Source organism: Oncorhynchus tshawytscha, linkage group LG01 (genome assembly GCF_018296145.1).
Source record: "Oncorhynchus tshawytscha isolate Ot180627B linkage group LG01, Otsh_v2.0, whole genome shotgun sequence".
Classification (NCBI taxonomy): domain Eukaryota; kingdom Metazoa; phylum Chordata; class Actinopteri; order Salmoniformes; family Salmonidae; genus Oncorhynchus; species Oncorhynchus tshawytscha.
In genome coordinates this window covers 36,141,240-36,155,542 of record NC_056429.1, presented here as the reverse complement: position 1 = coordinate 36,155,542, position 14,303 = coordinate 36,141,240, and the positions used below count along the sequence as shown (strand labels likewise).

The window sequence follows — 14,303 nt, the reverse complement described above, 5'->3', positions numbered from 1 at the left end:
TGGGTTTTGGAATGGGGGAGAGGCTTCCAGGCCCTCCTCAGGGAGGACCCAAAGGGACATGGTGGCTACCTCCATCCTCCTGCTATGTTCTCCCTAGGGGCTGACAGGGGACGTTGTTTTATGCACGTCAGCCCCCATTTTGCAGGCGCTGTATGGCCTACGGCCACATATTCGCCTCGTGCAGCACAAGAAAATGCCGATTTTGTGGATCTGAGGAACACGAGGCGAGGATTGTGACAAGCCTAAGGCGTGCCACGGGTGTGGCTCGTCTGCACACCTGTGGCGTGGGTGCCCGGCTCGTCAGAGGTCATATGCGTCTGCGGCTGGTGGGGAGCAGGAGCGGGGGATGGGGGAAGAAGAGAGCGGAAGCGGAAGGAAGCACGCCTCATGACCAGAGTACAGGTCCAGAGGGGAAGGCCGCAAGGAAGGAGGAGGAGCAAGAAGCGGCGGATGGAAGAGAGAAGGAAACGGAAGGCACGGGAGTAGGAGAACCAGGAAAAGCGGCGGAAGAAGGCAACCGAGTGGAGGAGCATGAGAGAGAAGAAAGCGAGGGAGGAGTGTTGGAGAAGAAGACGGTGGAAGAGCAAGTGGACTGGGGGGAAAGTGCCCTGGTGGAAGAGATGAGGGGTATGGTGGAGGAGCTGGCGGGGGGGGAGGGTGGTATCTCTCCTCTGCCGCCATCACCAAAGAAGAGAATGAAGAGGAGGGTGCGATTGGCCGACAGTGAGAGGGAGGGGATGGCCAAGAGAGTGATGGGGGTGGGAGAAACCTCTGGGTTGCTGCTGGTTTCCCCAGGCCCTCAACTTCTGTTGGGTGGGGACACACATAACAAGACTCAAGACTGGGTACAGGAGGAGGTGGGGAGTTTTTTGTTTGGGGACTCAGCCTCCCGATTTTTTTTCCAAACCAGCTGCAGCACTGGGGAGGGGAGGAGTGTGGGGATAGACCCAGGGTGCAGGGCACCCCGGAGCCAAACACTATTCCTGCATCCTGGGTTGATGAGATGGAGGAAGAGGGGGGGATGTCGGGAGTACAGATGGTGTTCTCACCGGTAGATATGGAGCAGGGGAGCATCGGGTGAGTCTCCTGTTTTTGTTTTTTTTCTGTCTGGGTTTAGAATTTGAGTGTATTACATGATTTTATTTTATTTTTTCATGGCATCTAATTTTACTTTTGTTAGTTTAAATGTAAGGGGTTTAAGGGATTTTGTTAAGAGGAGGGCGGTTTTTAGTTATTTGGAGGTTGTGGGGTTTGATTTTTGTTTTTTACAGGAGGTTCACCTGAGGGATGGAGGGGATGTTAGTAAGTTTAAGAGGGAGTGGGACAAGGGGGAGTCGGTTTGGGGTATTGGGGGGGTGCACTCATCGGGGTAGGGATTTTGTGTGGGCACAGGGAGGTAAAAGTGGAGGATTCTTTTGTGGTAATGCAGGGGAGGGTTATAGGGGTGGATGTCACAATAAGGGATTGTAAATTTAGATTAGTGGTGGTGTATGGGCCACAGGTGGTGGCAGACAGGAGGGAGATGGTGGACTGTCTGACGCCCCTGTGTGTCACAAATAGGAAATTAGTGATAGGGGGATTTTAATACAGATTTAGGAATAGGGGGATAGCAGTGCAGGCGCCATTACCAGGCTAATGGCTTGCCATGGTCTGGTTGATGGTGGTCTGCACACTACTCCGAAAATGGCCGGTCCTACATGGCGCAACTCCAGGGGGGTTGAGCGGAGGCTCGACTATATTTTTGTACCCAGGTCTTTGGGTAAGTTGTCTGGGCGGCTGTTGCCTGTTTTCTTTTCGGATCACGACGGGGTGCTCCTGCAGGTGGGGTCGCCAGTCTGCCTCTTTGGTAGGGGTACTGGAAGTTAGATCGGGATGTGCTGGAGGAGCAGGCTTTTGTTGACGGGTTTTATGGTTTCTTTTGGAGGCTTGAAGGCCTCCGGTCCATGTGCGAGGGGGTGTTAGAGTGGTGGGAATTAGTTAAGGTGAGGATTAGGGCTTTTATAATAGGGTATTGCAAGAGGAAAAAAAGGGAGGAGAGGAGGGAGGTGGATCGTATCCAAAAGTTAATTGAACTCGAGTACGAGGCAGGCAACCTCGGCGGGTCGTTTGACTGGGAGAGATCCGCAACCCTAAAGGCGCAGCTCAGGGAGTTGCAGGAGCGGAAGGCTCGAGCTTTCCTGGAGCGTGCGCATAGTGGCTTTCTAGAACACAATGAGACTTGTTCTGCTATGTTCTTTAAGTCGGTTAGGGCCAGACAGAGTAGGAAGGTAATGCATGGCGTTAGGGAAGAAAATGGTAGTATAGTTAGAGAACCAGAGGATATGGTCAGGGTGACAACTGATCATTTCCAAGGTTTATTTAAGGAAAGGGAAATAGATGTAGAGCAGGGAAATGTGTTTTTAGAACACTTGTCCAGGCGGTTGCCGGAGGACATTAGAGAAGTGATGGAGGCCCAGATTTCACTAGAAGAGGTTGAGAGCGCTCTTAGGAGGATGGGAAAAGGGAAGGTGCCTGGGATGGATGGGCTGCCGGCTGAGTTTTATCTCAAGTTTTGGGGTATACTTGGACCAGTGGTCCTCGAAGTCTTGAAGGCCATCCTTGAGACGGGGGTCCCGGGGGGATCAATGGCTGTTGGTGTGCTGTCACTTTTATATAAGAAGGGGGAAGTAACAGACCTTGGCAACTGGCGGCCGTTGACCATGCTGTGTGTAGATTACAAGCTACTTGCAAAGGTTTTAGCAGACCGGTTGCGCACAGCCCTTCCCTACGTCGTCCATGAGGATCAGACGTGCGGGGTAGAGGGCCGCTCTATTAGATGGAACCTACAGTTAATCAGGGACTCCATCGCTTGGGTTGAAGATAGAGGACTGCCTTTAATGGTAGCAGCGCTAGATCAGGCGAAAGCCTTTGACCGCGTGAATAGATCCTTTTTATTCAGAGTGTTAGGTCGATTAGGATTTGGGGAGAAGTTCATAGGATGGATTCGTACATTATATGTCGGAGCGGGGTGCCGAGTTAGTGTAAATAGTCACTTGGGTGACGTTTTTGACCTCTCGTCTGGGTTCAGGCAGGGGTGCCCACTCTCGGCTCTCCTCTTCGTTCTGTACATGGAGCCTCTGGGGGCTGCCATTAGGGCAGACACAGGGGTGGAAGGCTTGTTGATCCCTGGAAGTGGTGGGCTGCGTGTTAAGATGACGCAGTACGCCGACGACACTTCCTTGCTGCTGTGCAAGGACTCGTGCCTGACAAGGTCCCTTGCCATCTTTGGGGATTTCACCCGAGCGTCGGGAGCGGTTCTGAACCATGCAAAGTCTTCCGTCAAGTTTTTCGGTAGATGGCGCGGTAGAACGGATGTGCCTGGGGGGGTTATCTCTCTGTGAGGGGGCCCTGAGGATTCTCGGGGTCCATTTTGAGACCTCCGGCTCAGCGACGCTAAACTGGAACATGCGTATCGCAGTGGTACAGAGGAAGCTAGCAATGTGGAAGGCTAGGTATTTGTCTTTTATGGGCAAAGTCCTGGTCCTAAAGGTGGATGTGTTGCCGTCTCTTTTGTATTTGGCGTACATCTACCCATTGCCGGCTTGTCTGAGGAGGCCTCTAGTGAGGCTTGTGTTTCAGTTCATGTGGAGTGGCAGGTGCGAGTGGGTCGCCAGGGCACGCATGCTCTGTCCCATCGGGGAGGGAGGTAGGGGGGTACCACATTTCCCCCTCAAGCTGGACGCAATTTTTGTTTCTTACTTGTTAACGGAGCTTGCTCATCCAGTGATACACCTGTCCGGTTACCTCCTGCGGGTGTTCTTCTCGTATCAGGCGAGAAGCGTAATGGTGTGGTCTAACACGGGTCCTCGGGCGGAACAGCTGCCGTGGCACTTTGGTCATGCGGCCAAGTGGCTGCATGCACACCCTGAGGTTGAAGTTGCCCGAGTAGGTTTAGATCACAGGCACCTGTACGAGGAGGTCAGAAAGGCAGGGAGTCCGGCGCCTGTAGTGGGCATCTCGGAAGTGGTCTGGGAGGGAGTGCAGGCGCGGGGTCTGGACAACAGGCTCAAGGACCTGAATTGGTTGAGCCTCCATAAGTGCTTGCCGGTACGTTCCATCTTGTACCGGTATAGTTTGGTGCAATCCCCCACCTGTCCAAGATCCTCTTGTGGCAGGGAGGAGACTGTGCGCCATGTCTTTTGGGACTGTGCCTTTGCCGGAGTAGTATGGGCTAGGGCACGGGTGTTGTTAGGTTTGGTAAGGGGGATTTTGTATTGACGTGGGCCAGGTTAGAGAGAGGTGTAGGGAGAGCGAGAGGGACGGATAGGGACAGGTTTCTGCTCTGGCTTCTCATGAGTCTCTTTAAACGGGGGCTGTGGGAAGCCAGGCAGAACATGGTGAAGACAGGGAGAGATTGGGGGTGGAAGGGATAGTGAGGAGGGTGGAAGGAGATTTGAGGGGGAGGATGAAGAGGGAGGAGAGGAAGTGGGGGCAGCATGCTGCTCGGGAGAGGTGGAAGGGGGGGTTTAGGGCTGGGTGTCATTTAGATTTGTAAGGGGATAGATTAGGGACGGGGAGATAGGGAAAGGTAGTTTGTAGGGTGACGGGGAGGGACGATGCTCCCCTGAGGTTTTGTTTGGGGTTTTTGTTTTGTTTAGTTAAATTATAATACCATTGTTGGAGTATGTATGAAAATTATGAGTTGTAAAGAATGAATGGTATTGAAGGTAATAAATTATTTTTTTATTAAAAAAAAAAAAAAAGATAGGCTGTATAGGTTTTCGAGTTACGTTTGTTGTTTTGTATTTGTTCGTTTGTTCTTCTTTATTAAAGAACATGAGTAACCACCACGCTGCATTTTGGTCCGCTCCTCTTTCAACAGACGAACACCGTTACAGAATCACCCACCACACCAGGACCAAGCAGCATGGTGACAGGCAGCGACAGCAGAAGCAACAAAGAGAGGAACGGACATGGGAGGATGAATTGTTCGGAGAAGGACCCTGGGATCAGCCTAGAGAATATCGCCGCCCCAAAGAAGAACTGGAGGCGGCGAGAGCTGAGAGGCGCTGGTATGAGGAGAAGCAACAGCGGCAGCAGGAGCAACAATATCGGGACTACACTACTTGGGAGGAAATAGACAGGTGGGCGGGCGACCCAGGGAGAGTGCCGGAGCCCGCCTGGGATTCGCTGGAGCAGTGCGAAGAGGGTTATAGGAGAATGGAGTTGGAGAGACAAGCACAGCGGCGCGGAAGGAAGCCCGAGAGTCAGCCCCAAAAATGTATTGGGGGGGGGGGGCTCAGGCAGAGTGTGGCAGAGTCAGGAGTCAGACCTGAGCCAACTCTCCCTGTTTATCGTGAGGAGCCAGGGAGGAGACCAGAACCAGAGCCAGTGTTAGAGGTGAGCGAAGCAGAGACTGTGAATGAGTTAATGGGGAAATTGGAGGAGAGAGTAATGAGGGAGTTGCTAGTTTGGTGCTTTAGGTACGATATTCGTCCGACGGAGCGTGTCGGGGATTTGATGGCACCTGGGTCAGCGCTCCATACTCGTCCTGAGGTGCGTGTTAGTCGGCTGGTGAAGATTGTGCCAGCCTCACGCACCAGGCCTCCTGTGCACCTTCCTAGCATTGCACGTCCTGTGCCAGTCCTGCTCTCAGGCTCTCCAGTACGCCTTCACGGTCCGGTCCATCCTGTGCCACCTTCACACACCAGTCCTCCGGTGGCAGCTCCCCGCACCAGGCTTCCTGTGCGTGTCCTCGGCCCAGTACCACCAGTTCCAGCACCACGCACCAGGCCTTCAGTGCGCCTCGCCTGTTCAGAGCAGCCAGAGCCTTTCTCCTCTCCAGTGCTGTCGGAGTCTCCCGCCTGTTTAGCGCTGCCGGAGCCTCCCGCCTGTTCAGCGCAGCCAGAGCTTTCCTCCTCTCCTGCGCTGCCGGAGTCTCCCGCCTGTTCAGCGCAGCCAGAGCCTTCCTCCTCCACAGCGCTGCTGGAGTCTCCCGCCTGTTTAGCGCAGCCAGAGCCTTCCTCCTCTCCTGCGCTGCCGGAGTCTCCCGCATGTTCAGCGCTGCCAGAGCCTTCCTCCTCTACAGCGCTGCTGGAGTCTCCTGCCTGTTCAGCGCAGCCAGAGCTTCCAGCCTGCATGGAGCAGCCTGAGCTGCCAGCCTGCATGGAGCAGCCTGAGCTGCCAGCCTGCATGGAGCAGCCTGAGCTGCCAGCCTGCATGGAGCAGCCTGAGCTGCCAGTCTACATGGAGCAGCCTGAGCTGCCAGCCTGCATGGAGCAGCCTGAGCTGCCAGTCTGCATGGAGCAGCCTGAGCTGCCAGCCTGCATGGAGCAGCCAGAGCTGCCAGTCTGCATGGAGCAGCCTGAGCTGCCAGCCTGCATGGAGCAGCCAGAGCTGCCAGTCTGCATGGAGCAGCCTGAGCTGCCAGCCTGCATGGAGCAGCCTGAGCTGCCAGCCTGCATGGAGCAGCCAGAGCTGCCAGCCTGCATGGAGCAGCCAGAGCTGCCAGCCTGCATGGAGCAGCCAGAGCTGCCAGTCTGCATGGAGCAGCCAGAGCTGCCAGTCTGCATGGAGCAGCCAGAGCTGCCAGTCTGCATGGAGCAGCCAGAGCTGTCAGTCTGCATGGAGCAGCCAGAGCTGTCAGTCTGCATGGAGCAGCCAGAGCTGTCAGTCTGCATGGAGCAGCGAGAGCTGTCAGTCTACATGGAGCAGCCAGATCCGTCAGTCTGCCAGGATCCGCCAGACTCTTCCAGATCTGCCAGTCAGCCAGACTCTTCCAGATCTGCCAGCCAGCCAGACTCTTCCAGATCTGCCAGTCAACCAGACTCTTCCAGATCTGCCAGTCAGCCAGACTCTTCCAGATCTGCCAGTCAGCCAGACTCTTCCAGATCTGCCAGTCAGCCAGACTCTTCCAGATCTGCCAGTCAGCCAGACTCTTCCAGATCTGCCAGTCAACCAGACTCATCTAGATCCGCCAGTCAGCCAGTATCTGCCGGATCCAACTACCTGCCTGAGCTTCCCCTCAGTGCCGGGCTTCCCCTCAGTGCCGGGCTTCCCCTCAGTGCCGGGTTTCCCCTCAGTGCCGGGCTTCCCCTCAGTCCCGAGCTGCCCCTCAGTCCCGAGCTGCCCCTCAGTCCCGAGCTGCCCCTCAGTCCCGAGCTGCCCCTCAGTCCAGTGGGGTTCTGGGTGAGGACTACTAGGCCATGGTCGGCGGCGAGGGTAGACTATCCTAGGACGCGAGGGGGAGGAACTAAGACATTGATAGAGTGGGGTCCACGTCCCACGCCGGAGCTGCAACCATGGACAGACGCCTACCCGGACCCTCCCTATTGTTTTGACGTGCGTCTGGGAGTCCGCACCTTAGGGGGTTCTGTCACGCCTTTGTCGTAGTATATTACGTTTGTCTTCATTTATTTGGTCAGGCCAGGGTATGACATGGGTTTTTGTGGTGTGTTTTTGTCTTAGGGTTTTGTGGGGTGTCTAGCATAGTCTATGGCTGCCTGAGGCGGTTCTCAATCAGAGTCAGGTGATTCTCGTTGTCTCTGATTGGGAACCATATTTAGGTAGCCTGGGTTTCACTGTGTGTTTGTGGGTGATTGTTCCTGTCTCTGTGTTAGTTGTCACAAGATAGGCTGTATAGGTTTTCGAGTTACGTTTGTTGTTTTGTATTTGTTCGTTTGTTCTTCTTTATTAAAGAACATTAGTAACCACCACGCTGCATTTTGGTCCGCTCCTCTTTCAACAGACGAACGCCGTTACAATTGAATGCAATTTATTGACTTAAGCATCAATTGGTTGACACTCATATTTTCTCATTGACTACAAATGCATTGACAGAAGCATCAGCCTTGTGACACTCTTCTTTTCCCATTGAATGCAATGTATTGACATAAGCTTCAATTGGTTTTAAAAGATTTTCGGATTAAATGCAATATATTGACATACAGTGTCAACCCTGTGACATTCATATTTTACCATTGAATGCAATGTATTAATATAAGCATCAATCGGTAGACATCATCTTTTCCCACTGACTGTGATGCACTGACAAAAGCGTCAAATGGAGCCTGGCCAACTAACATAAGCTTCAAGTGGTTGAAACCTAACCTTTGCAAAAATGAAGTTTTTCTATGATATCATGTTGGCAGCCATGGCTCAAAGACTACCTGTAATCACAAGCACAATAAAGAGAAGAGAGAGAAGGGGGCAAAGACCACTGATATACAGCAGTCCTAAACCACCCCTACTCTGGGTGCAGTGTGTGTGTTTGCTAGGTTTCATACAGAAGCTGAACAAACTGCAACGCTTGCAGGATTGTGCAGATGACATACAATTTATGGTTCAAAGGTCACAAGCTAGCCCAAAAGGAATTGTAAGCACTTTTTATGAAGCTATCTAGCTAGTTCGTCTTGTACATTTTCAGTTGAACCTTTACAGGGTGAGGACAGGGTACTTTTCATTAAATATATATATTGATTTTCAGACAATGTACACTGTAAACCCCATTTGCATTTGTTTTTAAAATACTTCTAGTAAGTTGAGCTCGGTCAATGAAAAGTCATTATTATTTCAAATGTTTATGTGGTACTGACTCAACTTAATGAGAAGTCACATCAACTAAGATTTTGTAAAGTTATGATAACAAATGAACTATTTTTCCCAGCATGCTCCAGCATGCAGACAAAACAGGCTTTTCGGGAATATTTTCTAATACAATCATGGGATAACACAGGTTGGAAAGTGAATGGCTCCTGAAAAGAGAAGACTAATCTGTTTGCTGTAGGCTACCAAAAGTGTTTGATCAACTTCCAAATATTGTTTAACAAAGTAACACGGTTTTACAAAGCAGTGAGTGGCCTGCACATCATTGGGGGAGTCAGTGAAACTGGAAAGCATTTTTAGGACTATAATGTCCACCTCATATTGTAGCCTAAAATACATGTCTCCACACACCTAGGCCCAGGCTAATGATGGATTCAAGACAATGTCGTTTTTATTGATATCATATTCTCAGTTTGTCATTGTCAAAGTAGCCTGTCATTTTATCATTTGTACAGAATTAAGAAAGATTCTGCCAGTCTCACGTCAAGTTAAATGACATAGAATTGCATGAAATACGTTTATTAAAGGCCACATTTTACCCAGACCCTAGGCTATTGAAGATGCTCCCTATGTGTGTAACTCATGTTAGTCCCTCTACTCTACTGCTCTATGCCACTACACAAATGCAATGCGATATGCATGCAATACCTCTATAACATTTTCCCTGCTTCTCTACACTGTCTCCTACATGCTGCCCATATAAGAGCTTTGATAGAGAATGTGTGATCAACAAACAGTACCAGAGTAGATATGGATATTTTTTTTATACTGAGTTGGTCCCCGTTAAGATAACCTTGATATTTAAAAAAAGGTCACTGTTCATCTCCCCGTTATTCATGAGCTGATCTGCTATCTGTATAGCAAATTTGGTCATTTTACTTTTGTTAGACTGCCTTTACAAAGTTAGAATGATTGCACAACGCTAAACTCGGAGTGCTTCCTGTGCAATTTCCGTGTTGAGATAGCCTACTGCTGAAATGCGCTGGCAATCAAAGATCGTTACTCTATCATTAGTAAATATCAGTTTAATTTGCTCTGAATTATTATACATTTTTCTCCCCAATTGCGATCTTGTCTCATCGCTGCAACTCCCCAAACTGGCTACTTAACACCCACCGTTTGGGGCAACACCATAGAACTGAGGAGCAAGGTCAGCCTGCAGGCGCCTGGCGCGACATTAGGAGACACAATGGTTTTTAACGCTTTAAATGGGCACTTCGATTTTAGCACCAGTTAACTAGCTACCTAGCTATTTAAACCAACCCCCTTTGCGAACATGCCTTCTGCGATGTTGGTTACAAGGCGGGACTTATTTAAATTAGGTAAGAGAACTGTATTACTATTGAATATTTAATAGTCCCCCATTAGTTTATGTAAGAGTAAGGAACAAATCTACAGCAGAACCAGCAATACAAACATAATTGCAAACAAACACACACAACCGCATACATGTTTTATCAAATCCTTTATTATAGTCAAGTATATACAAAGACATGAAATGGAAAAGTATATCAAAGCTAGTGTCAATATTATAGTTGGTAGATTTTATGATAGATTTATCAAAATATCTCTACAGGATGTAACATGTCATGAGTGTTTATTTATTGTCAGTTAGACTAGTTGCAGTAAATTAGATGTCATACATTCAAAAGAAATAAAAAATTGACAACATTACAATTTTCATAAATGAGCAGCTCTGGCATCAAAATATTTAGCATATTACTTAGTACACGAATCATGATGACATTGTTATTGCTAAATTGCTAGTTAATAAATTATATCAGTCAAGATCATCTTGGATTCAGGTTGGCATCTCGGAGAGACTCAATGATGGCATATTGCACGTTCAACGTATCGGTTTGATGGATATTCTGTGGACCAAATAAATATATTTTTAGTGTGTGTGTGTGTGTGTGTGTGTGTGTGTGTGTGCATGTGTGTGTGTGCATGTGTGTGCGTGCGTGTGTCTGTGTGTGTGTGTGTGTCTGTGTGTGTGTGTCTGTAGCCTACCGTGTAGTCCTCGGCATAATAGCAGTGTCTTAGGTTCAAATGTCTGATGAAGTTCCTGCTGATTTGGTTTGGGTTACCGTGTGGTAGAGAGACACACACCGGACACACCTAGATGGCACCAGAGAGCAACAATCACTCAAACAAAGTTTCAGCTCAAGTGGCCAACAACCCTCTAGGACTAGAGACTAAGGATGAGGACACCCTGGAGGCAGTGACAATTGTTACTAAGTGGAATATCGTGGTTAAACAACACAAAATAACACAAAATATGATTTAAAACCCAGTGATTGAAAGCAACTGACGACTTATAACATATTTATCACTGACCACGGGCCCGTTGTTATAGTGATGGTTGTCATTGCAGTGACCCACCAGATCCTGCTCATTCAGACCACGCTCCTGGCAGATCGGACAGACAAACGTCCTCACTGCAGCACTGAGAGAGAAGTAGGGGGAGACAGATAGACAAGAATACGAATAAATGTAGTACTGTAGTTGTATATCTTGAAGACAAGGGTAAATATTCACTCTAAAGTAAACCAGTAGCTTTCTTACTTTGCTAACTGGCCTTGCAGGTTCATGCAAGTCATTAAGAAGTGACACACAATCATGTAAGATTTTTAATGATGAGTCAGCAGCAGAGGCGGCTGGCGGGACCAGCTATAGGAGGATGGGCTCATTGTAATGGCTGAAATGGAATTCATGGAGCGGTATCAAACACAAACATATGGAAACCACATGGTTGACTCCGTTCCATTGATTCCATTCCAGCCATTACAATGAGCCCATCCTCCTATAGCTCCTCCCACCAGCCTCCTCTGCTCTGCAGTAGTCTACAATGAGAAGCAAATGTATAAGAATCATACTTTAATCACTATAAGACAAGCACACTAATGAAAACACACATACCACTGGTGACTTATCCATCATAAGTGAAGGAGAGGGAAGGTGGATTGCAAAAATTCAGACGTGCAATAATGACTGTGAATCAGCCAGTACAGGGGTAGCTAATGTAGAGGGCATAGAGGTGGGTCTTTAAGTTGGGGAGGGTGTGTGCTGAGGAAGGGCCAATGGCTGTGGTCCTGGGGCACAGAAAGTCCTGGGGTGGGGTTAGGTGTGGTGATAGGTGCCGGTGCAGGGGCGGCAGCCACAGGGGTAAGAGAGGGGGCAGATGTTCGAGCCATAGTCATGCATGCACCATTGGTAGGGGCAGGAGGGGTGATGGTAGGCGTGGTGATTGGTGTTTGTGAAGTACGAACAGCAAGAGGAGTAACAGATGTGTGGGTCATAGACGTATATAAATCTTTGACTGGGGCAGGGGGAGTGATGGAGGAGGAAGGTTTGGGGAAGAATCTTGGGGTGGGAAGGGGACGGGCTGTAGTGACTCTGTAACTGAGCTTTGATTGACCATGCTCCTTCCTGTTGCATGAGTAGCTATTTTCAGTAGTCTGATTCGGCCCAAAAAAATGTGGAGGTATGCAATCAGTCAACCTTTAGGTCCTTATTGAAACTGTCAGTGCATTCATTGTAACCCTCGGTATATGACGCTTAGCTCACAGGAGGTTGGTGGCACCTTCATTGGGGAGGATGGGATTGTGGTAATGGCTGGAGCAGAATCAGTAGAATGATGTCAAATACATCAAACACATGGTTTCCATGCGTTTGATGTATTTGATGCCATTCTACTGGTGTCCATGTGTTTGATACCATTCCATTGGTTCCGTTCCAGCAATTATTATGAGCCTTCCTCTCCTCAGCAGCCTCCTGTGGTTTAGAAATGTAATGTACTCCCAGGGTCTCTACATGGTTTTGCTGTATTTGGCTCTGTGTGTTTGACTGTGTATAGACCAGTCCCTCACTCACCTCTGGATATCACCTGTCACAGGTCTAGTTGCTGGGGTGTAAATCCTCGTCAAGCCAGAGAGAGGTTGATCCAACCTGATGACTGTGGTCCTCGTCTGGACTGTGACACCAGTGGAACCAACAGGCATTATGTCATCAGCCTGTGCCTGAACTCTGCACAAAGGGCAGTGGGGTAACCACTTTAAAGAGCGCGAGAGACATAGTCGGCAGAACCTGCAACACACGCACACACATACAGCACACACACTTCATTCAATTAAATGCATAAGCAACATGCTTAACTGTGGTAATGGTCCACTGATAAAGTGGGCACATTCTTCAGTCATGAAGTATACACTTACAGAATCAAACCTGCAAGAACCTATTTCCCAACACTGCAGCTATGTCATAAATCCAGACAACATTGATCATAACATTGAAAGAAAAAGGTTAAAGTACTCTCATCCACATTTAGATAGGCTACCTTCTCTCAGAAGAGAAATTACCATATAAGTATAATATTTGGGAATATCAGGGGATTTTTTTGTGGTGTGAGGGGAAATTCCCCTCATGTAAAGACACGCTATCAAGTGTTATTGTTATTTACCAGCAGTGGACGGGGTGGAGGAAGTAAAGAACCTTTTTTATTACTTAGAGTCATTGGTAAAATCATATCATATGATCTTTGACAAGACATCCAAAAACTAAACTGTAGTCTACTTCACAAACAATTTGATGTCAATCTCATCTCAGTAGTTTATCATATTACTCAAGTGATGTTGAAAGCACTGTGAATGAGAAACATCAATGTACACATATACTGTTGCCTTTGCGCTGTGCTGATGGTCTTGATTGACAGAAATAGAGAATTCATAGAACACTTATTTGAGGGAGTTCAGACACTGAGTTAATTACATTAGGGAGAATGACCTATTTGGGATTAGAGACCGTTATAGCCATCAGCTCCGGGAAGTGAACCTAATTTACATTCACTCAATTTAAATAGAAAGACCAGGCTACACGTTAAGTTACAGATTAGGCTGGAAGCTGTGTTGTAACACTAGATAATATGCCAATAAAAAGAGGTTACTCACACATGAGAGCAGGCAGCAGGGTGATGTGGGTCCATCAGGGGGCTCATACAGATGGGACACTCATCCTCAGATGGGGTATGTAGGCCTGCTGCAGAGTGGGCCATACTTTGGCTGGGACAGATTCTCTCTCCAGGACAGAGTACACTACAGTCTCCCCTGGGGCCGGTGTGATGTGTGTGAAGCAGCGACTGTACTGCCTTGCTAAAAAAAATAGCTGGCTACCTACCTACCTACCTACCTACCTACCTACCTACCTACCTACCTACCTACCTCAGAGCACAGCCTCTCACCTACAGACCCAGCCCATAGGAGGGAAACTCCAATCACACAGCTGACCGAGTTCTTTAGTCCCAGCCCAGGGACTTTCTGGACTGTCTTTACTGAAAGCAAACTCACTTTCCGGGAGAGGGGTGTGTGGGTGTGTGTGTGTGTGTGTGTGTGTGTGTGTGTGTGTGTGTGTGTGTGTGTGTGTGTGTGTGTGTGTGTGTGTGTGTGTGTGTGTGTGTGTGTGTGTGTGTGTGTGTGTGTGTGTGTGTGTGCGTGTGGGTGTGTGTGCGTGTGTGTGACAACCAGGTTCTCAGGATAAGGCATAACAATGAAGACTTGAACTGGGTACTCGGGATCCAGGAAGGCACACCACACAGTAGTACAAAAAATATAACAGCTTTTATTAAAAAAGGGCAATGTGCAGTTGCTACATCCATTTTGTTGACTTAAATATTAATGATATGTACCAAAGGATTCTTCGAGAATATAACTGATAATTGCCTCATG

The 14,303-nt window shown here is 48.7% G+C and overlaps 1 protein-coding gene across 2 annotated transcripts; it reads right to left on the bottom strand.

Moving 5' to 3' along the window:
- Window positions 1-10,031: 10,031 nt before the first annotated feature.
- On the bottom strand, window positions 10,032-13,930 carry LOC112247148 (E3 ubiquitin-protein ligase RNF138-like). 2 transcript variants are annotated; one of them, XM_024416833.2, is made up of 5 exons: window positions 13,530-13,930; window positions 12,457-12,669; window positions 10,966-11,029; window positions 10,594-10,701; window positions 10,032-10,454 (listed from the first exon to the last, which is right to left on the bottom strand). In XM_024416833.2, exons 1-5 carry the CDS (start codon window positions 13,631-13,633, stop codon window positions 10,374-10,376), a joined length of 570 nt encoding a protein of 189 aa, XP_024272601.1. In that variant the 5' UTR covers window positions 13,634-13,930; the 3' UTR covers window positions 10,032-10,373. The 2 variants fall into 2 exon arrangements, with proteins under 2 accessions (XP_024272601.1, XP_024271945.1); XM_024416177.2 differs by having other exon boundaries at window positions 10,921-11,029; window positions 13,530-13,926.
- Window positions 13,931-14,303: the final 373 nt, after the last annotated feature.